At 40.8% G+C, this 24,787-nt stretch overlaps 1 protein-coding gene across 4 annotated transcripts in view; it reads right to left on the bottom strand.

Moving 5' to 3' along the window:
- NHS (NHS actin remodeling regulator) overlaps nt 1–24,787 on the bottom strand; it is a 352,032-nt gene that overhangs the window by 81,027 nt on the left and 246,218 nt on the right. For 2 of the 4 annotated variants that reach the window (XM_032286008.1, XM_032286009.1), the window contains exon 1: nt 18,129–21,128. The exons of the other annotated variants lie outside the window; for them this stretch is intronic. In XM_032286008.1, coding sequence (XP_032141899.1) covers nt 18,129–18,162 — 34 coding nt within the window. In that variant the 5' untranslated portion in view covers nt 18,163–21,128. Of the gene's footprint in view, nt 1–18,128; nt 21,129–24,787 lie in introns of those variants that run through there. 4 annotated transcript variants of the gene reach the window in all.

Here is a 24,787-nt window from a genome sequence, read left to right as displayed (position 1 = left end):
TGACTAAAGGAAAAGGTCATCAGAGAGAAAGAGATTACTCAGAGAAGCAGGAGAACAGGATGGAAAGGGGAAGGGCCCCATCTCAGAAACAGGGGGATGGACAAAAGAGTTTTAAGAAGGCAGGGTGATTTATAATGTCAAATGTCACCAAGGGGTCAGTGGGAGGAGTTCTGCCTGCCAAGGGCAGACCTAGACCCCTGAGGCTTTGGGAAGGCATGATGGATTGGCTACTGATGGGAAATGTGAAGTGGATGGGAATACCAGTCAGAGCTTCTCAAAGGTAAAGAGAGGTCCTTCCCTTAGCCTTGCTCCTCAAAGGACCGGCAGCCCCTGGGGGCTTGGTAGAGATGCACCTTCTCAGGCCTGCTAAATCAGACTCTGGAGTGAGGCCTGGCCATTTGTGTATTAAGCTCTCAGACCAACTTCAAACAGGAGGCCTCACCATGTATGGACTCAAACCTCTCAGGTCTTGACGTAAGAATTTACATTAGGGTGAGCAAAATGGCTGCCCTTGACAGCAATCCCTGGCAAGTACATGGGTAGCTAGCAGCCAAGTCACTAATCACGCAGCCCAGGGAAATGAACTGCATTGCTCAGGGTTTTCAGGGCTGCTCTATCACATGAGAGCTTTGACAATAAGGTCTGCAAAACTCCACAAAGCAATGAAAATGGCTATGTCTTTTCTCCTTTGTATTGATCTTTACAGTAATGAGGTGGTTGTTAACAGTGATGGCAAAAATAATGATATAACTAGATTGCTTAAATTTGAATGAGATTTTAGCAAGTCCGATAGCAGAGAGGAAAAAGCAAAAAACAACAACAAAAAAAAACACACACATAGGCTTTATACCCAGAAATACCTGTGTTTGAATCCTAGCTCCTCCAGTTCTTAACAAATGTGGCCTTCGGAAAATTATTTGACATCTCTGAATCTTGAATCTTCTCTGAATCATTTCCTCATTTGTAAAATGAAAATAAGAATACCTAATTTATAGCATTTTTTTCTGGGGTCCCCCTATCCTCTGCATGGTAGTTAGGGTACCCGATGCTTCCTATGGCTCAAAGGTTCAAACAGAAGCCCTTATTGAGTATCTCTTAGATATCAGGTACTGTGCTGGGTGCTTGTGGGGATATAGCAGAGTCTAGGCCCTGTTGGAGCTGACATTCTAAGGGCTGAGTTTACAGCCCAGTCCATATAGGTATCCCACTTTTCTGATATATATTTTCAATTACTTAATTGATACATAATAATACATATTTTTGGCATACAGTATGATATTTCAATACATGTGTACAATGTGAAATGATCAAAACAGGGTAATTAGCAAATCAATCATCTAAAACACTTATCATTTCTTTGTGTTGGAAACATTCAACATCCTCTATTCTAGTTATCTCAAAATATACAATAAATTCTTGTCAACTGCAGTCACCCTGCAGTGCTATATACCCCTAGAACTTATCCCACCTATCTAGCTGTAATTTTTTTAACTCATTAACCAAACTCTCCTTATCCCCATACCACCATCCCCAGCCTCTGGTAACCACTATTCTACTCTATACTTCTATGTGATCAACTTTTTTTTAGCTCTCACATATGAGTGAGAACATGCCATGTTTGTCTTTCTGTGCTTAGCTTATTTCAGTTAACATAATGTCCTCCAGTTTCATCCATGTTGCTGCAAATGATAGGATTTTATTATTTTTTATGGCTGAATATTATTCCATTGTTCATATAAGCCACATGTTCTTTATCCTTTCATCTGTTAGTGAACACAGGTTGACTTCATATCTTGGCTATTGCAAATTAGTGCTGCAATAAACATGGGAGTGCAGATGTCTCTTCAACATATTGAAGTTTTTACTGAAAGCCAAGGGTACCAGGTCTCACAGACAATTGCAAATGTGTCCTTCTTTGGAACAGTGATGATCTATAGCAGAAGCCAACAAACTTTTTCTGTAAAGGGCCAGGTAGAAAGTATTTTAGGCTTTGCTGGCTCTGTAGTCTCTGTTGCAACTAGTCTACTCTGCTGTTGTAACTCAAAAGCAGCCATAGATGGTGCATATATGGATGGATGTGGCTGTGTTCCAACGGAACTTTCTTCACAAAAATAGAGAGTGGGTTGGACTTGGCCCATGGGCCATAATTTGCCAAACTCTGATCTACAGTGAGGCTCAGGAAATAACTATTTCCTTTAACTGGTATTGCTAAGAAATGGTAAAGTCTGCATAGGTAATTTTCCATATAACTAAAGTTTATCCAACCAAGAACAATTTTCTGAAGCCCCTTATTGTTCTGAAGCATATTTTATACTTTCCCTGGAAGAAACTGACTAGTTGATTGTTCACCAAATTGTCTCCTTTCTCCTACAGCTAAACTACATTTTCCAGGCTCACTTGCAGTTGGGTGCAGCCCTGTAATTGAGTACTGGCCAATGGAATGTGGGCAGAAGTTACCTGTGCCTCCAGCCTTAGCACATAAAAACTCTTACCTATTCCCACACACACTTTCTTGTCTTCACTACTGGCTGAACACAGAGGTTCTATGGGATGGTGGATTCCCAAGATGGGAGGGGCCCAGGTACCCACCTGCATGCTGACCAGCATTAAACTGCAAGGAAAGTGAGAGGTAAGCCACTGAAATATTGGGGTTTTATTACCAGAATTAGGCTACCTTGAGTAATTTACTTTCCTATCTTTTTAGTCAGATGCTACAACACACAATTTAATGTTTTCCTGATTACTTAGGGTCTTTATTAAGAAAGCTTATTATTGGTTTCTACAGTAACACATTTCTAAGACTCCTTTTTGGATTTCCATGTTCTTTCCTTGGTATTTAGTTCTCCACTATCATTCCTTTCTCAACCTTCTTTTAGCTCCTTTCCCCAGAGTTTAAGCCTCCAATGAGCTGGGGATAACAGATACCCATGGCTAGGAAACATCTGTCCATTAAAGAAGATTTATCAATTCTCTGGCAAGAGCCAAAAATATATAGTCCGTGGGCTTGCTGACAATTATTTGTAGCTTTGGGAAATTCTTTTCACTTACTTCCAGGTTTGGTGCTGTATTCCTGAAAACTGAAGTTACTGGAAGCTCAGCAGCTCTGAAAAAAGTGGAGGCATTTCTGTATTGTTGAGCTTACAAATTTTCAAAGCTTTCATTCTTCTACTAGCCATCTTGGGAGAGTCCATAACACAGGTTCTAATTCTGTCCTTCAACATGAATGGACTATTCAACTGTCAAAATACTGTCACTTCCTGATTTTGTACATATAGATTTTAGCTGTTATATGCTCCAAATCTCCATTTTAAATTCACCTTTTCTGTTGATATAAACAGATCTTAATTGACTCCTATTTTACAGGAGCTGGAAGAATTGACTCTAAAAGGCTAAATAGTTTTAGTTCAGTTCAAGAGGTGGTATATTACTTTTATGCCTCAGACAATTTACCAAGAAAATACAGGTGTACTTTAGATCTGGCCTTTGGATTATTCTGATAGATGGGAATGTGGTTCTTTCTTAGCATGAGGTGGGACACAGGAGAGGAACTCGTGGGGCTGGATCAAAGGGAGAAAGATTGGAGGAAGCCAATGGAGCCCAAATAGTTCGACAGTCTGATTTTACTTATTTATTGAAAAAACTAAGATGATCATATTTAAATGATCCTCTTGGCCTGTTTCTTCATCTATAAAATAGGGAGGGTAGAGATGATCGGTAAAATTGTCTCTACATCTTTCATTGTGTAAGTCAATTTTTCTAAGCGACTTGGATCCAAAAATACCTTCTAAAATGATTTCTGATCATCAGTACTTATTTCTTCTTCCTGTTTCTGCTGAGCAGCCAGAATTGGCCATTCTACCCATAAGCTTCAGCATCTACAAGGGAAGTAATATGCTCTGCGATCTGCCCAGAGCTGGATAACCTTTTGGTCTCAGACTGACCTTGTGGGTGATCTTGAGGATCCCAATTCTAGCTCCACTCTATTTATATTATACCCACTCTCTCTTTATGTTTGCCTAGGGTGACTTTCCTGCTTTACTCTCTTTGACTGAAATACGTACTTAAGACTCAATTATGAAAACTCAGTTTTGTCTCCAAGGCTTACTTCCCTTGAGCAAGTTGGATGTCCCCTCCAGAGCTATGCATGTGGTGGAGCTTTACTCATCTATCCTAGTAGCTGCACATTACTACTACTGCTGCCCCACCACTGCTTACAAGGGACCCCCATGACTTTCAGAAGAAATAGCTGCTATAAAATGGATCACTCACTCATAAGGAACTATGTGTTTATTCATATATATTTTATATCATAACAAATGTAAATTAATTTCAGGGTGTGACTACCCAAGCTAGTATCTATATGGCTGCCTGTATAAAATTTCTCCTTCAAAATTCTCCAAACCATCTGGCATAAACTACTGTATTGTGACCTGTTAAAATAAGTAACAGCTGTGATAATCCCTCTCGATTTATAGCAAGCTATAAAACTTTGCATATACTGGCAATGAATATAAAATAATAAATAAAACCATTATCATTCTGTGCTGTCTTGGTGGGAATTATGATGATTTAGCCAAAATGGAGTCCTATAGAATGCGTCAGAGGAGAAGATTAAACAAAGTTTTTGCCCAACCTGGCCTTCTCTAGCCCCCAAAGACCAACCTCACTACTTAGAATTCCTGGATATGTTTGAAAACCTTATCCAATATAAAGGCATCCTTTCTGAAAAAACATGGTTCCCATACATTGCTGCCCAACTTCTATTATTTCAAAGCCTCCTTGTCTGATGGTGGGTTTCCAAAATTGCACAGTATATCCAGACCATAAAAAAAAACGAAGCTATGCACAACTCAAAAATGTGAAATAATTATAGCACCAAAGCTAAGAATTGTCTTGGAATTTTTAACTGTAAGTTTATGTTTGCAAACATTGCAAAGATCCCAGGTTGAAACATATTGTATCGAAGTCATCTCTCAAAGATATACAATATGTGAAAAAAGACAAGCTGGTATCTGGCATGGAAAGGGGTAGGACAGCTTTGATTCTGAGTGAAAGAATCACTATGCCCACTACATACCGATTTCACAAAATTAAAGGGTCAAGGAAGGAAACTGTCAACATGACATGGCTCTTTACCAGGTTCTGGACATTACTCCATAATCTTATTTATTTAATCCTCACAACAGCTATGTGCCTTAGGTATTATTATTCCTGTTTTATGTTGAGGAAATTGATGTTCAGAGAGGTTTAATAACTTGCCCAAGGCTATCCAACTAACGAGCTGGAGAGATGGAGTTTGAACTCAGTCTGTCTGATTTCAAGGTTCATGCCCTTTCCACCTCACTACACTGCCTCCTGGACAGCTGTTCAAAACCTTTTTCTGCCATGATCCATGGTATTTACATGAACCACTCATTATCACAACTGTGGGAAATTCCCATCCCTTTTCCTCCCATTTATTTGAATACAAGGAGAGTTACCCTACTATTGGGAGAACTTCAAATCCATTTTAATTTACATATATAAATTTGCAAATACAGGTGCTTTGTTATTGCAGTAGATTTCCCAGCAAGAGGTGGAGTCTATTTCTCCACCTTGAATCTGAGCAGGCTTTATGACCTGATTTGTCCAGAAGAATGTGGTGGAAGTGACATTGTACATGTCTGAGCCTGGGCCTCAAGAAGCCTTGCAACTGCTGCTTCTGCTGATCTTGGCACCTGCTCTGCTTACTGCTGCTCATGAGGAAGCCTGGTCTAGCCTACTGGATGATGAGGTATGGGTGACCCAGTTGTCCCCTACCCCCATCTTGGTCTGCTAACCACTAGACATGTGAATAAGGCCACTCTAAGTCATTCAGTACTAGCTGACTATAGACACATAAGCAAGCTACACAGACAAGAAGACCAGAAGAACTACCCACTAAATTTTAAGCCACTAAGTACTGGGGTGATTTGTTATACAGAAAACACTAACTAATGCAGTTCTTTAAAGTAAATTTCTGGCCATGTGTCAAAACAGATACAGATTGTTGGTTTGAGCACAAGGATAATAAACTAAAGACTTAAAAAAAAAAGGTAAATCCTTTCTGATGGCTCGAAATACCATTGCTGCTCAAGGTATTCACAATACTTCAATATGCCCCATGAAAGTGCCAGTTCAGAAAGGATTCCTATGGATACAGTACCGGAAGGCCACCTCTCTTCCTCCAATCCTGGGGTTGGCAGCTTGATTTTGGGTGATATACTTTAGGAGAAAGAATCACTAAGGTGAATGGTTCAGAACCTCCGTCAAGAAACGATCAGTGGTTGGAAGGAAGAGAAGAAGAGATGATGGGTTGTTTAAAGACTGCTAATGCCAATGCATGACCCCTAGAAATCCATCATTGAAATTAAAAAGTAATGCTGTGGGCCAAGAAGAACTATGATTTGTTAGAATGTGGCGTGAGTTTTGTATTTAACAATAGTCATGCTGTCTTCCTAAGAAGATAAGGTATGCAAAGACACAGATGGGAGAGAAGGAAAGAGATGTCCACCCTCCCTTTCCACACACTTGGGAAACTTACAGATGGAGACCCTCAAAAGGAAGGAAGAAACACTGTAATTATAAACCAAATTAGGGCCAAATTGAACTATCTGAGAAAGGAAGACATAATGGTTACAACTAAATACTTAAAGCAGTGTTCTCAACCTTGACTGTATGTTGGAATTTCAGCATAGTGAAAGCAACTCCAAAGTCTGCACTCTTAATCTCTACAGGGATTAGTAACTTTATTTATTATAATCAGAAAACATGTTCAGATTTGGACTTTCCACCAGTTTCTACAAAAGCCATTTCTTTTGAAGAAAATGCTGGCGGGTAACATATTACTTGATTTTTCAGCTATCTTAGCATGTGAATGCTTGGGCTTTTTTTCCCTTTTCTTAGTAAATCTTGGAGCCTTTGAACTTTGAATAATTTCTTTTTTCTTTCTCCCAGCGCCCTCTAGTTATACAAACACACACACACAAAAATAATTACAGAAGCAGTATTTACATCTATATGTCTATGGCTTTTTCATTTTGTATTTACAGTACTGAGTGGATGAATTAATTTAGTTCATTTTGCTTCTTAGGAAAAAAGATGTGTAATGAAAGGAGGTCCCTTTTAGTCGACTCTGGCAAGATTTCATAAAGAGTAGATAAAGGAGAAACAGAGAGAAGGAAACCTTCCTTATAAACCTAAGGAAATATGTTGGTCTATACCCTAAACAATTTTCTGCATCTGCTAATTATGTTCCAGAAAAGGGAATGTTTTGTTGAGCAACCTTATAAATGGAAACAAACCTGTCTATACCAGTATTTGTAGTCTCTCCTAGTTCATGTTCTGAACTTGCTTCCCAAAAGTTTTTCCCAGTCTGAGAATATTCCTAGGACAGTGGATTAAGGCTCTAGGCTGGGACCTCCATTGGTTGCCTTCCAAGCAGAATCAGAATAGAGCAGAGGAGACATAAAAGTAGTATCGCGTACTCAACTGGGAGGGAAGGTTTCCTTGTTTGAGAACAGGGTTGAGTGGAATATCAGGAAAGAGGAATGACCAGATATGGAGAATCAGAGGCCCCTCTGACAGTAGAAGCTATACTAGAGAAGCCAGGTAGAGAAGTCTCCTGTTCTTGTCAAAAGCCCCTTATCCACATCTTACCACCTAGACTTTGACATGAAAGAGAGTCAAGGTACAGTCTGGCTTGCTCTTGTAAGGTTTTGGTTTAGAGTAATTCACTTCTAAAAGGAGAAAGGGAGCTGGGCATAGTGGCTCATGCCTGTAGTCCCAGCCCTTTGGGAGGCTGAGGCAGGAGAATTATTTGAGGCCAGGAGTTTAAGATCAGCCTGGGCAAAATAGTGAGACCCCATCCCTACAGAAAATAAAAAATTAGCTGGGCAGAATGGCTAATCCCAGCTACTTGGGAGGCTGGGGTAGGAGGATTGCTTGTGCCCAGGAGGTCAAGGCTGCAGTGAGCCGTGATCATGGTAATCACTCCAGCCTGGATGTCAGAGCAAGACCCTGTCTCTAAAGCAATATATACATACATACATAAAAGGAGAAAGACAAAGCAACAGGAAGTTTCTACAGAATAATTTCATAATTAATGGTCATGTGTTAGAAAGTTGCTTTGCACATAGGAGCTCCTTCACTCATAAATATTTCTTAATAAACAATATTTTTTAAATTGACTTTTTAAAACAGACAACAGATGGTTCAGATGTTTCTTGTCTCAGTGGGAACAGTTTAGGGATCATAGAGATGTAAGTCTCAGTAGGATTTGTAAGAAAGAAGCTTTCTGGCTTTCTGGGATGGTCAATATGTGTCCAATATGGCCTAGTGATGATGCTGACAGAACCCTGAAAGAGTCCAGCAGGGGACCGCACTGAGGTACTCCCTGACCACTTCAGCAGTTCTAGGATGTCACTTTGTGTTTCTGGATTTAGGCTCCCTCCCTTAGGCCCCCAGGCTTCGGGCAGTAAGCTGTATAAATTGGAGCCGTAGGATGTAGGAGTCTGATGCTTGAATGCAGTCAGTCTTCAGCCTCAGAGTGTTCCGAAGCTCATTTATAAGTCAGTTTTTCCTTTTAATTCAGGACATGTTTTCCCATGGAAGAGAAACTACAGATGGTGTTTAGAGTTCCAGGTTTTTCCATCAAGGCTTATTTCCCCTATAATATTGCCGGGAAATGTGTATTTACAATGAAGAGTGGAAAACAATACTGATATCATGGTAGTGAGTAAACAATGTTAATATAACTCAAGAAGACAGTTTTAAAAATTAATTTTAAAGTCCAGCACCTGATGAAATGCAAGAATAATTAGAGAAAGAATTAGTAGGCTGATGGAGACTTTGGGGTCTACAAATGAAATATCAACCTTTTAGGAGATTAATGACACTGATTCTTTATTATGTCTGATATCACTTGAAAGATTAACTCATTGCAAAAAACAATATTTCTTGGGTATCTAAAATCCACTAAACAATACTATAGCAGAGATGAAAGACCTAGTGCCTACTCTGAAGGAGATCACTGAATGGCTGTCTTGAGAGACACTATTTTATACCTGGTTTTCAGAGGGACTTATGCATACTCCCCAGATACACTGTGTTGTGCCTGGCAGTTCAGAAAGTCACAGGATAAATATAGAGGGATCTTCTTGGACCACTAACTTTACTCAATGATTGTTTGAGGAGAGATTATTTTACATTACATAACATAAATAATAGTGCTGATTTTGTAAGAATATTTATGATGAAGCATGCAATAATGAAAAAAAACTCAGATGATCATATAAAAGACTGTTTGGGGTCATGCCTGACTTTACTTCTCCCCAACTCCACCACTGGCTGAGATCCTCATAGGGGTACCAGTTCACCCTCTTCCCTTGGAAGCACCACCATCCACTAAAAGACAGACAGGCACAACTATCTTTTCTTTCCACATAGGCTATGGAAAGGGAGATAACTAAATCACCCTGGGCAATTTCAGGGAAGCCTTCCCCAAAAAAGTGATGCTTAAGCCAAGGCTTCTAAACTGAAGAAATAGCCAGGCAAAATAGGTCATAAAAGCATTCAGAGGGTTTAGTGTACACAGACCTGTAGGTGTGCGAGAGAGATGTGATGAGAAATTGCAAGCAATTTTGTATGACTGGAACATCTAGCTGGTGCAGGGAACTTCAGAGACACATTCCAAGGTTCAAGAAAGGAGGTAGAAAGGAAAAAGATGTTGAATCCAAGAGTTTTCTGTTCCAGTCAGTAGGTGGCATTGTTGGCCCAGGGCAGCTTTGTGGTTATCCAGAGCAAGTGGCCTTAGGAAATTTGAGAAAGGAGATGGTGGTATGAAAATAGCCAATTGTAGATGGGACACATTTAAAAACAGGTTTTCTTAACTACAGAAAGAGTTGTAATCATATATGCTACTTGTTACTTCATTCAGAGACTTTGAATGAGGTAAAATATAGTCCCTGCAAGCAACTTCACCAGATGATAAAGCTAAGAAATTAGAGGACAGACCATCATCTTTCTCATCATGGAAAAACACCATCTCTTTGTGCTGATCTGCCAACATATCCAAACAACAGAGTGGGAAATTCTGCATTGTAACTTCTTGACCTACCACAACTACCAGCACTTGTTAATCCATCACCTTTTATGATCCCAGAGGACATTTACAACCTTCTCCTGGGAAATGAATATTTGAACAATATGTCATTGATAAACAATTCTTAGTAATAAATTTATCAGTTGCAGGCAATCAAGTTAATTAGCAAAAAGTTCTAGTGTCATTAAAGAAACCGAAAGTTAAAGTAACAGGCCTTACCCACCAGACCCCTCCCTTTTCTCAAGACACATGACACCACTGGCTCTGTCCCTTGTCTAAGTGACACCACTTCTCAGCTCAGTTTTGTATTTTGGTTAAGGTCATTTTTTTCTGATCAGCGTTTGCACCTTCAAATCAGAACTAAATTTCTTCTACTTTGGATGAACTAAACAGAGATTGTAGCACAGGCCATAGCACAGCTTTTAACCCTTAAACTTATTGAGAGCTCCCACTTTCCCCAAGGCACTGTATGATAACCTAAAAACATCACTCCCATGTTTAGTTTGGGACCATTATTTTCAAACTTCTGCAGACAGTATAACCTACTGGTAAAACAAAACAAAACAGAAAACATAGGTTTTGGAGTCAGAAAGAACTGAGTCTAAATTCTGGCTCTGCAACAACCAAGCTGTAATCTTGGGCAAGTTGTTATGTAAATATTTGAAGCCTCATTTTCTTCATCTATGGAATGAGAATAATAATTGTACCTGCATCAGAGGGTTGTAATGAGCATAAGCTATGAACAAGCAATTAGCATAATCCTCCTGGGCACAGCATAAGTCATTAAATTACTTTTAACATTAACATCCTGGTTTCCCCTAGCCACTGCATCTGACAAACTCCTCAGTTCCCAATATCAACGGACAAGCCCCTCTCAAACACATTATATCTATCACTTATGAAGCAAAAATACTTAGACTGCCATCTTAACTGCTAAACTTAAAAAAAAAAAGTTTCATTGCTTATTTCCAGAAACACTTTGCCTTTATGACTTTAATGAAATCACTGGAAGATAAACAGATTAGAAGAAAATAAAAATAACTGGAGTGAATATTTTTTAAATTGCTAAAATAAGTTGCTAAAAACAAAGACTCCTGGAGAAATTATAGCATAAGCTATTGGTTTTATATTTACATCTTCACTCAAATATCCACCCACTACTGAAATTGTAAACCAGTGCATAATATGTTATACTGGGAAATGGAGTGGGGTTAAAAAAAAATCTTTTGAGACTTGGCTGGGTTTACTTTCATCTTGCCAGAAGTGAACTAATATTAACCAATGTATGACAAAATATAAAAGATGACAGCATCAGAAAGAATGGGGTCAGATCAGAGAAAAAGAGATCAGAAAAAGGGCTTTAATTACCTGTAAGTAATAGCATCATGCCCCTACAAAGGTCCTTTTCACATACTTCCAATACCACCTCCTAATTGCAATAATAATAGTAGCAACGACAACAACTACAGCCACAACCATTTATTCAGTCCTTATGTCTCAAGCACTGTGCCATGTGCGCTATTTTAATTACGCCATTAAATCTTCACAACAAGCCTATGTGATTCTGCAGAAGAAACCAAAACTTAGAAAGATATACCCTAAAATGTTTCTCTGGCTAATAAATTCCCACCAATTCATGAAAGCCTAGCTCAAACCTCACTTCCTTAGAAGCTTCCTTCCCTTTTCCTTGTCACCTCTTTCATCCATCAACCACAACCACGTTTTCTTTCTTCAATCATTTTGAAGTTTGTTGTTTTGTTTTCTTTTTTTTTTTTTTAATAGACACACTTGGGACTATAATCACACATGGATTTGGCTCTACCATTCTTTCACTGAGTGCTGTATGGGTTGGGTCTCTAAATGTAGCTGTGACACTTTAAAGATAGAGAGGTTCTCAGCTTTGCCCCAAATACAGAACAGGATGTAGGGCAGATTCTATACATACAGAATCTGATCTAGGCCTAGATATCTATTAAATTGCAATAAATTGTTTTTTTGCCCTTTACCAAGTTTCAGATTTCATAGTTATTTCTGCCTCATATATTGGGCCAAGGGCAGAGAAATGTCCTACAGAGGGCTCCAGCCACAAGAATGTTGTGGAACAGGAAAGGAAGTCATTTTTTATCATTGAACTCAAAAGCTTCTTTTCTCTTATGAATCAAGGGTATATCTTATCTCCCAGATATGTCTTCTGAGTCCATCAGTGGTTAGGCCTGCCACCCTCCTATAAAAGGAGAGTAGACAAAGAGAAGCAGAATGCAATTTGGCAGCAAAGAACATTTTTCCCTGGCAGAAAATGGAGTGACTTTTAGCTTATCTGTTGTCACCTTGTTAATGTGGTCATTGTTCTTCAAAATAAAATCTCCTCTTCTTAACCATGATGTCTTTTGTGTTAAAAAAAAAAAAAAAAAAAAAAAGAAGAAGCAACTAAAAACTCAGTGGAGAGGGGTGGAAGGGCAAAATAAAAGCCTAGTCAAGAGAAGCAACAAATCAACTCTTTCTTAAGGAAAAACACTCAGCACACAATTATCTTAATTCTCCCAAGTGGTTATTTTGATTGCTTTCTGAGATAGGTGTGGAAAGCACTAGAAACCGATGGCCCCTGTCATCACCCCTGGTTTTTAGAGTAGGAACGATAGGCCTGTATTAGTTGGAATGCAAAATTTATCATCTGTTTAAGCCAAGGGCTCTGTGGCTGTTGATGTGTGCCCCTGGTCTGTTCTCAAACATATCCTTATTTAAAAATTAATCATCCAGCTCTTACTTGCCAGTGAATGTTTCCAGGGATACAAACTTAGATGGAAGAGGGAGCTTAGCTGTTAATGGCCAAATGTCATCCATGGCAAGCATAACACAAAGACAAGGTGGTGAGAGAAGAGTGATTTACTCTATTTGAAGAATAAATCAAAACTTCCTCCTCAGTCAATTGCAAAGGTGGGATCAAGAAAGGATCAAAGATAACATTCCTGGGAGGCCTCTGTTCCCTGAAGCTGAGGAAGAATTTGCATCTTTCCCCTTATTGGAGCTTGACATTTGGCCTCTGGATGTTGAGGAACCAGTTCAATGTTTCAGTTGTGAAAGAATATGACTGAGATTAATTCCCTTCTGTATCTCCTTTCTGCCATTTCAGGAGCCAGGGGGTACAGCTACATTCAAGATCAATGAGTTATAGCCACATGCAAGGTCATGAAAAGTAATATCCTTCAGGAGAGTGGAGTTTCCAGTATTCTTGCTGAGCCAAAAAGAGAACATAGGAGGGAGACAGCCATGCTACCTAATGAAGTATTATGAAATACAGAGTGGGCTTCAGAGGAAATTAGAAGATTCTGTCTTGAACACAAATGAGTAACTTCCACTTCAGTTTACCTCTACATACAGTGGGGTTCTGCAGGATGGAGAGAGTGTGGCTAGCAGATTACAGTTGCTTATAGCTTCGTGCAGCCTTATCCCTTCCTAAATCTTACCATCTTCTCCATCACCTCCTATGGCCCCCAGTCTCAGAGAAGGCAAGAATCAACCAAAGGCAAATAGACATTTTTAAAAAGTCACCCAAAACTTGATACATCTTAACCTATTTATCCTGAAAAAGTCAGTTCAAAAATCCTCTCCTCCATCAGCCTCACTTGGCTTCCCATGCTACCCCACAAGAAAGAGCTGGTTCCTCCTTCCTGTGGATGGGCCCGAAGGCACTGTGTTTAGCCTTTCTGGTGTTCTCGGGTCAGTATTCTCCTGATGCTATGGTTTGAATGTTTGTCCCCTCAGAAACTCATGTTGAAACATAAACCCCTATTTAATAGTATTAAGAGATGGAGTCTTTAAGAAGTGATTGGGCTATGAGGGCTCTGTCCATAACCCAATGGATTAATAGGTTAATTGATTAACAGATTAATGGTTTAATGGATTAAATGGATTAATAGATTAATGGGTTCATGGATTAAGTGGGTTATCACATGAATGGGTTAATTATCACGAGAGTAGATATGTTATAAAAGCCAGTTTGGCTCAATGCAACACCCCTATTACCCTGTGATGCCTTCCACAATGTTATGACACAGCATGAAGCCTTCACCAGAAGCCATCCAGATGCAACCACTTGATCTTGAACTTCCCAGCCTCTAGAACTATAAGTAATATGTTTCTTTTCTTCATAAATTACCCACTCTGTGGTAGTCTGTTAATAGCAACAGAAAATGGACCAAGGCGCCTGACTTGGAAGTCCTCAAGAACAGAACTGTGTCTTTGTCTTGTTTGATGTTCAGAGCCAAGTCTACTGCCCCACACAGATGCTGCTCCATAAAGTTTTACTCCCCAAATGTTCACTTCCCTCAAGGCTCTGGCTATAATGTATAGTCAAAACCCTGCAGAGGGGAAAGCAACCCAGCTGGGTAACCAGGAAAGAAGCCAGATCTAGGATAGAGAAGCTCAAATTGTTCATTCAGGAACATCCCACAAGAGAAAATGAGATAAAGACAGTTCAGGGGATTTCTGAATGGTGAGTTTTTATGCTGAGATTTTTCCTGGCTTGCCTTGGCATGCTCAATTCAGTGTAACATTTGGCTGCAGGCCCTCCCCTAGGCACACTGTTGGTATTCCATGTCCCATCTGCCAGTGCCTCTGGAGGACATTAGGATAAGTAGTTTGATCCAGAAAGGATACCCACTATCCTGGCCCTTTGCCTAAGACATGCAAATAGAGAGCACTTCCCAGCCACAAAGCTTTTGCCTGTGCCAGTAATGTATTATTTTTGTTATTACTATCCATAGCTACCATGGATTGAGCATCTACTAAGTGCACCATGCTAAGTCCTTTGCTTGCATTCTTTCATTTCATCATCATTTAAAGAATAAAACAGGCAGATATAATTATCTCCATTGTAGAGATAAGGAAGTTGTGACCCATAACTTAGTCATACAACTGATAAAGGGCAGAGTAAAGATTCAAATCCAGATCTGGCAGACAACAAAGCCCATTTTCCTCACACCATGCTGTCTTGCCCAGAAATAACTATCCTGAGGATGAAACCAGCAACAATAAGCCCACATAGAAAAACCAATGGAAATTACCAAAGCTGTACTCTGAGGTAAATTTATAGCTTTCAATTCTCACATTTTTTAATGAAACATTCAATTTAAGAAATGTTTATCACAATTTAAAATCTCAAGTAAAGAACATAAAATCAGATGCATTAATTTTAAAATACAAAACATCAGTAAAATTGACAAAATGGTCTTTGCCATAAGACAGTGGCGGCCTATACCTTGTTCCCTCTGAATGCAGGGTTCCCAGGAATGAACTAAGGGACTTAAGATGACATTGATACTGACAAGCTTTGCTTCTGGGTAAGACGAATACCCAGAGATCTGGGCACACATAATGACAGTAGTTGTTGTACTTTCTAACCACTGACTATAGGTTGGCATAAGGGTCTGTGTCTCTGAGAGTTTGCCTGATCAGCTTAAGTGATTCTCACACCTGTCCAAGCCTCCAGGACACCCTTCTAAGCCAGTTGCAACAGGAGCCTGAAATTTAAGTCCCATGCCCCACTTTTCCTGAAAACCATCCTATCCCTGGTTAAGCCTAGCCCAAATATAGTCTATCAGCCACAACATCTGACATTGCTAGCACATGGCTGTGTCTTCCTCCAGATTGAGGAAATTTGGCAGGGGTTGAAAAGGAAAGAACACAGAGAGTTTGTTTTTCCCTGCATTATTCCTATGCTTATAAGGCAATCATGAGAAACAATTGTTCTGTGGCTTTAAATCTAGTAAATAGAACTCCCTTTGAGATTCCAGTTTGAAAGCTGGTGAAGATCAGAGTAATTCCACTGTTTATGTAATAAACACACACATAAACCTCTAACATTTTTATAAAAAACCTGGTGGTAATAAAATTTGTGTTAAGATAAAAGCAATCATTTCCCCCACAGCTTTTATTGTGCTGAATGCAATATCTGCCAAGTCCTACTTGAAGGCATCTTTGATTAAAGACCTAGTCTTCCCACTTGTGAGCCATCCAGAGTTGGCGGGGTACCATGACCTTGCTGAGACTAATGCCCAAAGATAGCCAAATTCATAACATGCCAGCAGCTTCAAGAAAGTTGAGCCCTCTGCCAAGTAGCTCTGTCCCCACCACCACCCCCGCCCAGTCCCTTCCTGGTCTGTCAGCCACCTGTAGGCCTTGGATCTTCAACTCTTGAGGGAAAACTGGGTCAAACTATTCTAAAGGCTTTCTCATATATATATATATATATATATATATATTTTTTTTTTTTTAATTTTTTTTATTGAGCCTAAATCGAAACTTCTGGCAGGTACTTGGAAGGGCCTTGTTTCTTTGGTACTCCTTCCCATTACTTAATTCTTCAGGCCTGATAAATAAAGACTATCTGGCTGTTGGATACTCTCTCCTGAATTCACTGATCTATATGAAAATGTATGAACTTAAGCCCTTAATTGTCTTCCTTGGTTCCCTGAGGGGAACTGGGGGGTCTGGGTAGGAGTACAGTTCTTACTTCTTACCTAAGTCAGTGATTCTCAACCCTGGCTGCACACTGGAATCCACCTAGGGAGCTTTAAAAACATGCACTGATATCTGGACCCACTCCCAGAGATTCTGATTTAATTGGTCTGGGGTGTTTAATTGTTTTAATTGGCCTGCCCATAAAATAATGGTTATTTATCATAAATATATATGAAATATATATGATATTAGGGACTTGTATTTGAACAACTTCTCTGCCACAAAATTCAGAAACCACAATGTCCTGAACAAACTGATAGAGACTCCATGACACCCATTGGAAGCTGTCTGGTTCACCAGCATGCTTCCTTCTTCTCCTGAGGGATCTTAAGTAGCAAAGCTCCACAGAATAGTGCCTTCCCATCATCACGGCCTGGAAAAGCAACTTGGAGAGAGTGTTCTCAGACAGCAGGTAGAACAAATCTTTCATTGAGAAAGGCTGCGTACATGGTATTGGTAGCAGTTGGGCTAATAGGAGACCCTTGAAGCTTGGCCCTGTATCAGCCTCCGCAGAGGCAGTGGAGGCAAATGTGCAGTAAAGGGGTTTAGCTGAAGCAAGGAGAGCTGTCAGCATCAACTCTCACACTGGCCACCCCCTGCAGAACAACCTAATAGTGCATAGCAAGAAATGAAAGTAAGGCACTGTCCTTGACATTAAGGATCCTGAGTTACAATTGAAGGACTAATACCCCCAGTGCTGGAAGAATACTGTAAAATGTTCAGTGCTTTCCAAATAGGGTTCAATTGCATGGCCAACCTTATGAGATAATGAAGTATTCTGAAGGAGGGCTTAGAGGACTAAAGAAATCAAGACAGGCCCCAGAGTGGTTTAACAGATTTGTGTAAGGCCATTGACAATGTAACAGAAACTAGAGGTTGGGGGATTTGGGTCTGGGGACTCTCAGTTCAGGGCTGTTTTGGGGACACCAGGAGATAAATAAATCTTTCTCTGTAATCTCAGGAGGAGGGTAAAATACTGAAGAAGACTGGAGAGGGAGGTGCTAGAGGAGAAGAAAGCAGCATAGGGCCTGGTGCGAGCCCGTGCAGGATGGGGCCCCTTCCCAGCAGTCCTGAGCTACAGCCCCAGAAACCTGCCCTGGAATCTCCACTTGAGTTACTCTCTGGCCCTTTAAGATGTTCAAATGCCAGAGTAGAAGAGGAGAAGGAAGAAAGGGTTGCCCTCTGTCTTAGGTAGTTTGATGCCTCAGAAGGAGAGCAAAGGTGAAAACATTGGCCAACCAGCATGAACGATGCAAGGTCCTCAGAGCTTAGGAGCCAGTGACCCTAAATGTCAAAGTCAGCCTTGAGTGAGGGTCAAGTGCAGATTCCCTTCCTCACAGCTGTTCCTGTGAAAGAGCTCACTTTCATTGGGAAGCATACTTCTCCTTTCCCCTAGTATAGGAGGTGGCTACAGCACAAGCCCCTGTTCCTTAGGCCCAGCCTCCCCCTCCCCTTTGTCTTCCCAGGAAATGCTGCAAATCCCAAATACCTGCATTCTTGGGCATGCAGCAGGCCAGAGCCATGCTTGGATTCCCGCTCTGCTCCTTAAGGAAGGGCCTTTTCTTTTATGCAAAGACGTCTCTGAATGCCAGAGAGCTGAAAGCTGATCTGCTTAAGTCAGCAAGCAGGGCAGGGGGGGGATGGAGGGTGAGAGAGGGCAACCTTCTGTAAGGATGATGGCAGATTTTCACCGAACCTCTGTGCTGCCTCTGGGACTCCCCCCTGGAGGGGGAGATGGTCTCATCCAAGTGCTAGGCTGGCTGCTAATCCCTCCAGGTTCACTTGAATGGCAAATCAGAACTACAGGGCAGCCAGGACACACCCTGTCTCCAGAGGAGGGGCTTAACACTTTCCTTTTTCATCCCTGTAGCAGTTTAGGTAACAATGAGACTTCTTTACAGCCTTACTACTCCAAGTGCAGTTGGCCAGGGGGTTACGAGCATAAGCTGGGAGCTTGTTAGAATGCAGAGTCTCAGGCCACACCAGTTTAAGAAGCTCTGCCAAGTGCCATGTGGCTATGGAAACCATTAGCACACTGTCAGAGACAGGGAGCTGGACAAATGCCCAAATCCAGGTAGCCACAGCAGCCCAGCCCCTATGCCAACTGCCTGATCAGGAGAAGGAATACATTCCAACCCATCACTACATAGCTGCCCCAGGTTGCCACCCATTCTTCTCACCAGAATGGGGCTGGTTTACTTGGCTGTGAAATTTTAGGTTGGTATGAGGGTGCACTATTCAACAGGTCTGCAAATATTTGCACATTCACCGAAAGGACAAGAATGGTGGGGGTGGAGGCGACACAACTGGAGTTTGCTCTTTGCAGGTTACAAATCAATTTCTGATCTCCTCCACTCCACCCCACACACACACACCACCTGTGTCAACATATTAGACTCTCATGATGCTGATAACAGCAGTAATAGCGCATAGCAAGACTACTCAAACCACTTTGCAAACAGCAACCATCCTGGACCCTATTCAGATCTTCCTCTTGGCAAGAAAGGGAGAGTTTAGGGACTTTCATGGCTTTGCCCTAATAGCCTTATGTTGTCATAGCACATGAGTTGCCTCCCAACTGAGCCCAGCAAGTGAATCCGTGTGCAGAAGCTAGAAGGGAAGAGCGAAGGAAAGAGGATAAACTAATGGAGAGTGGGAGACAAGCTTTTGCTTTGCAGTCCAGAGAGAACATTAAAAGAACAACTAGTGAGGCAGATGGACTTGCTTTTTTCTCAGTTGCCAGATTTCTGCTGATGGCTGTGACTCCCTGTATTGGATACTTCTGCTCCTTAATATGTGCAGCAAGAATCAGAATGAGTGACTTCATTTCCGAAGAGGAACTGAATGGCTCTGAGGCTCTGGGATGCATTAAGACAGCCCAAATCAACAGAAAGTCTGGCTGGAACCTTAGAGAAATGACCCAGACAGAATCTTCAGCCTCCCAAGCATCTGTCAGTGGCATCAGTTGCTGGCATGGCCATTGCCTAAAATCTTGCTAATTGCACTGATCCCCTCCCTTTAGCAGAGAGTCAGGGCCCTGATTGAGGGAAGAAAGCAAAGGGCTGGAGAGAAGGAGGGAAGGTCAGCCAGAAATGAAGACAGAAGAGAGAGAAAGCAAAGAGGGTGACCCTAGGCTTTACAGGGACTTGTGTGGGTTCTTAAAAGCAATCATGGTGACCTTTTGAGTAGAAAACCAAGCTAAGCTAGTATTTAAAAATCTTCTTCAGAGCCCCAATCTTGCCTCTAACAACAATCACTCACGAAAAGACTCTCACGAATAAAAGGAAATGCTGCCATTGTTTTATATTTTTTCTGGGAAGTCATAATAGGTTTTAAAAGGTTAATCTCCCTCTCAGCCCTGTTTTTTCCCTTCCAGTGACCCCAAGCTGAAAAGGAAAAATATTTCCACTTGGTGTTTAAAAACCACCACAGTGAATTAGCTTTTGTTGTTCATGGCAAAGCCACTATTTAGCTGCCCAGAATCAAACCAGATGTCAGGGAAGAAAGAAGGCCCTGCATCCTGTGAACTTGCCTTTCACCTTTGCAGAACAGCTGAGGGGAAAGCTGGGCTGAGATGGCAAAATAAAGGGAGTTTGGTGCTCAGCAAACCTGATGTGCACTTTTGATGCAAGCACTGGGTACCTCTTGCTGGCATGCTGTCCACAGGACTAGAATGTAACAGCTCTAGAAACCTGAATGCACAATGCCTCCTGATTTCCAGAAGTTTTCTTCTGTGGACACCAGGTCAGCAGCACTATTCCCATAGGTAGCAGAGACCAGAGATGGAGAAGAGAATTAGGAGACAGAAAGAAAACACAAAAAGAGATCAGCAGGACTTGCTGGAACATGAAATCTATCAGTGAAGGTAAAAAAAAAAAAGAAAGAAAGAAAGAAACTGAAAGGAAAAGGATATATTTTCTTTCTGAGCCTTCTGGAAGAGTATGAGGAGTAGATTATTACTCATTCTCATTTTTCTTTAGGACACCACCCGCCAACACTCACAGTTTAAATTGGGCAAAAAAACCCTCCACCCTTCCTGTGGGTCTCAGGCTGTTTCTCACTGTTTCCTAAATCTATAGTGTAAGTAAGCAGGAAGTTCTCTCAACATCAAGACTCTTTTTAACCACTCAACAAACATTTAATAAGCCCTGACTTTGATCAAGTATTTGAGTGATACCAGAAGGCTTTGGATACTATTCCTACCCAGGAGTTTACAGCCTAATAAAGAATAGCATTTCTCATTAGGGGAATATAATAACACAGTACAATAGTATAACAATAATAGCAACAACAATAATAGTAAAAGGCATCATTTTTCAAAATCTAATGATATGTCAGTAATTGCACTTTATATACAGTAACATCTTGAATCCTTGCATTAACCCTCCATAGTAATTTTTATTATTTCCATTTACAGATATAGAACTGAGGCTCAAATAACTTGACCAAGGTCACGCAACTATTAAGCTAGCCAGGGTTTTTTTTTTTTTTTTTTAAATCACTGATGAAGCCCAAGTGCCTAGAACAGTGCCTGGCACATAGTAGGTGCTCAATAAATATTTACTAGAAAGCAGTTGTGGGTGCAGGGAAGGGCTTTCTGGAGCATTGGAGCTGAACTTTGAAGAATGGCTAGGATCTATGCAAATGTGATAAAAAGCACACCAAGAAGAAAGCAGGAATCTCTTTAAAAAATTGTTTTACAAAATAGCAAAAAATGGACAGGATGAAATAGTGGTCAGGAGAAGTACAATCACAGAGACTTGAGTCCTACTGTGACTGCTGCCTATAAAGTATGTGAACTTCACCAAGTCATTCATTCTCTTAGTGCCTTATTTTACTTATCTGCAAAATGGAGATAAGAATATTACCTACTGTGGTATAAGTTGTCAATTTTTTAGTAAAACTTCACATTCTCCTTTTCTTTCATTATAAGATCTCATTTAAAAACCCGAACCCACTGCCATACAACCAAAATTCTAGATGTCCAGGTCTCCGTTTTAGCTAGGGATTGCTACCTGGTCAATGTGGTCAAAGCAACTGTGGTATGGGATTTCTAGAAAGACTCCTCAGAAGACAAGGGGCATGTTCCTTCTTTCATCCTGATGCTTGGGACAATGATGTGATGACTGGCCCTCCAGCAGCTATCTTAGACTATGAAGATGAGGGTCAATATCTAGGGGTGGTGGAACTAGGAGCCGGAAGAAGCCTCGGTACCTCATTATTGCTAAGTCTGCATACAAGCCCTTAACTTCTTTTACACAGAGAGAAATAAAGTTTCATCTTTTTAAAGCCTTTGTTGATCCCCAACAGATACATTTACCTCAAAGAGTTGCTGGGAGGATTAAATAAGATAATATAGATCAAGTAATTAGTACTTGGTCTTATACATACTAAGCACTCAAACAAATTTTAGCAATCATGTTTTGTTGTTCTTATCACTATTATCATCAATATCATTACAAAATCTAGAATACTCCCCTATTCTGCATTAGTCTGAGCCACCTTCATTCAGTTATTTAATTGTCCATCTGCTTAAAAATCCCTAGGATTTATCTTTCATGAGAACCTATTCATAAATCTTCCTAATATAGAGACTCTGATAACAAAAATATTTATCTTTGAATTTCATCACTAAATCATCCACACAACCAGCAATAATGAAAATTTAGGTCTGTTAGTGAATGGAGGGTTAATAGGTTAACACTTCTGAGGATAGAAAACATTCACTATATTCTAAACTTGGTCAAATATCCTTTTTTGGAAAACAACTTTTGAGCAACTTGATGCCTCAAAAGTCTCTCCCTCTTCCCAACCAGATAGACCTTTACATTTCGGGACATATATGAAAAAAATTTTAAGATGAAATTTGCTGAGAAAGTTTTGAGAGTCAGCATGGTATGCTGGACTCCAAGAGATTTCAAGGACTGTGGATCTTTTGACTTAAATCTCTTTTTCTTAGTGTATTTGACAGATTGTGTGGTTTGTTCCTGAACTTGATCAGTGAATGTTTCTTAGAAGAGCTAAGAAAAGAAATAAAGACAATGGGATAGAATGAGTGATTCTCACTGGTCAAAGGATAGGCTGAATTAAAATTACCAAGCACTGAACTCAGGAAAACTATAGAATCTCAGGCCTCACTCCAGACCCACTGAATCAGAATTGCTGGATGTAGGGCCTGACAATCTGTATTTTTAAAGATGCCCAGGTGATTCTGAGGTACAGTCACCTGGGCAGCTTTAAAAATATAGATTGCCAGATTGTACATTGAGATTATTCATAAATGCCCCTCCTCCCAAGATTGGGTTATCTAGAAGCAAAGTCTAAGTTAAGATTGAAATTATTGTTCAAGTGACGTATGGAGGGAGTGCTCTTAGTAGAAGGGGCATGAAGAAAGCTGGATATGAGGGACTGAGCAGGATTATAGTCTCAGCTGGATATTTGCTCCAGCCTGATGCCAGAGATCTCTGAGGCACAAATTGCACCACAGAGCTGGTCTCACCTACAGTTGAAATGGTTGGTGGGGCTTGCATTTAGCCAAGAGCAAGTCTTTGGGGAAGAAGGCAGCTATAGCATTTAGCATCCAACACTCACAGCAGCTGGAGGACCAATGCATTAGCTTGTAAAAGAGATGTAGGCAGGGCACTACCAGCATCCACTACCAACTCCAACCTGCTAGGCTATGGTGCAGTCAGCTTTGAGCTCGCTCCACTAGGGCTCTAATGTTCCTTTGCTGGCTTGGCCCAAGGTTCCTTCTCAGAGAAGGGACTTGGAGAGGAGTTTAACTTACAGGCAGGGTTTCAGACAAGATCGAGTATGTTCAGGGTGGTATGACCTTAGACTGCAGGAAAGGTTTCAGAATCTGATACAATCCTTTCAGTGGCCAGGGCCACCAAGATGGCACACTAGATTACCCATGCATCCACCGGGTTTATCATTTGCTTGCTAAGTTTTGCTAGGAGTTGGCCCAAAGTCAATGTCCCAGAGCCCTTCTCATGAGTTCCAACCATATCCACTCATATGCTCCATAACCAGTGACTCAGAGAATCTGGCCACCTGGTGATCTGTACCCTCTCTCTTCTCCCTTGACAAATCAAGATGCAAGCCACTGAACTTCCTTTGCTTATTCTTGATGAGTCCTAAATAGGTCAGATCACTTTGGAGGTTGGCCGGAAGCTAATTTTGTATTCACCACTGACCTGTTTTATTCCTCTGGCATTTCAGGAAAAAGTTGGGTGAATGCCTTTTCTTCTTGTTTGCCTGAGTCCCCATTCCCTGGAGGTAAATTTGCAGCCCAGGCCAATGTGATTTATTCAGAGCTATTGCTACTTGTCAGTGGATTGCTGCCCAAGCTTGCTTACAGCCCATCTGCTGGATTCCTATACATATGTGAACATGTGTGGAAAATTAAAGGCCCAGCCGGCTGTGGCCTGGAGCTGCCTTGCCCCACAGCTGTTCCAGCCTCCATCCACCAGGCCTGATGCCAGTGTCTTTTGAAGCTGTCCTCACCACATGGTCAAGAAATGGGGAGCATCAATAATAACGCACTCAGGACCCAGTCATGAGTCTATCAGTTGCTTTTCATCAGGAGATCAACCAAGAAGAGCTTACATAGCACTCCATACCACTGCAGAGCCCCACCCTACTCAGTCTCTGCTCTCAACAAGGAAGTGTCGCCATTTTGGTTTCTATATCAGGGCAGAGACCCAGGACAGGAAGCAGAGAAAGAAGCAAGAATTGAGGAGTGCTGCAAAAAAAGAGAACAATGTGCTTTGATTTTGTGATTAGTTCCACCTTAGGAGAAAACATAACACTTCCAACCAAAGTCCGAAGCTAGAAACAGGAAATATCCAGGCCTGACTCAACTGTCTCTCCAGAAGCTGTTCTTTAATTGCAAGATGTCAATCCCCTCTCCCCCTCACCCCAGATTTCATTGTTTGTTTTGTTTTCAGGCATTTAGTTGTTGTTTTCCCTTTGCCTTCATACACTGAGAAATATCTGCACATGAGCCTGCAGGGCAATCTGGCCTTATAATAATAACATAAGTCACAACTCTTTTACTCTCTCCTCACTGTTTCCACTAAATTTAAAGACAACATGCAATGGAAGTTTCTTCATGGTAATAATATAATAATGATAAATTTAATGGTT

Source organism: Sapajus apella, unplaced genomic scaffold, assembly GCF_009761245.1.
Source record: "Sapajus apella isolate SASKATOON/1434 unplaced genomic scaffold, GSC_monkey_1.0 scaffold17, whole genome shotgun sequence".
Classification (NCBI taxonomy): Eukaryota; Metazoa; Chordata; class Mammalia; order Primates; family Cebidae; genus Sapajus; species Sapajus apella.
The sequence above is the reverse complement of the archived record's forward strand: the minus strand, read 5'-3'. Positions and strand labels throughout refer to the sequence as shown.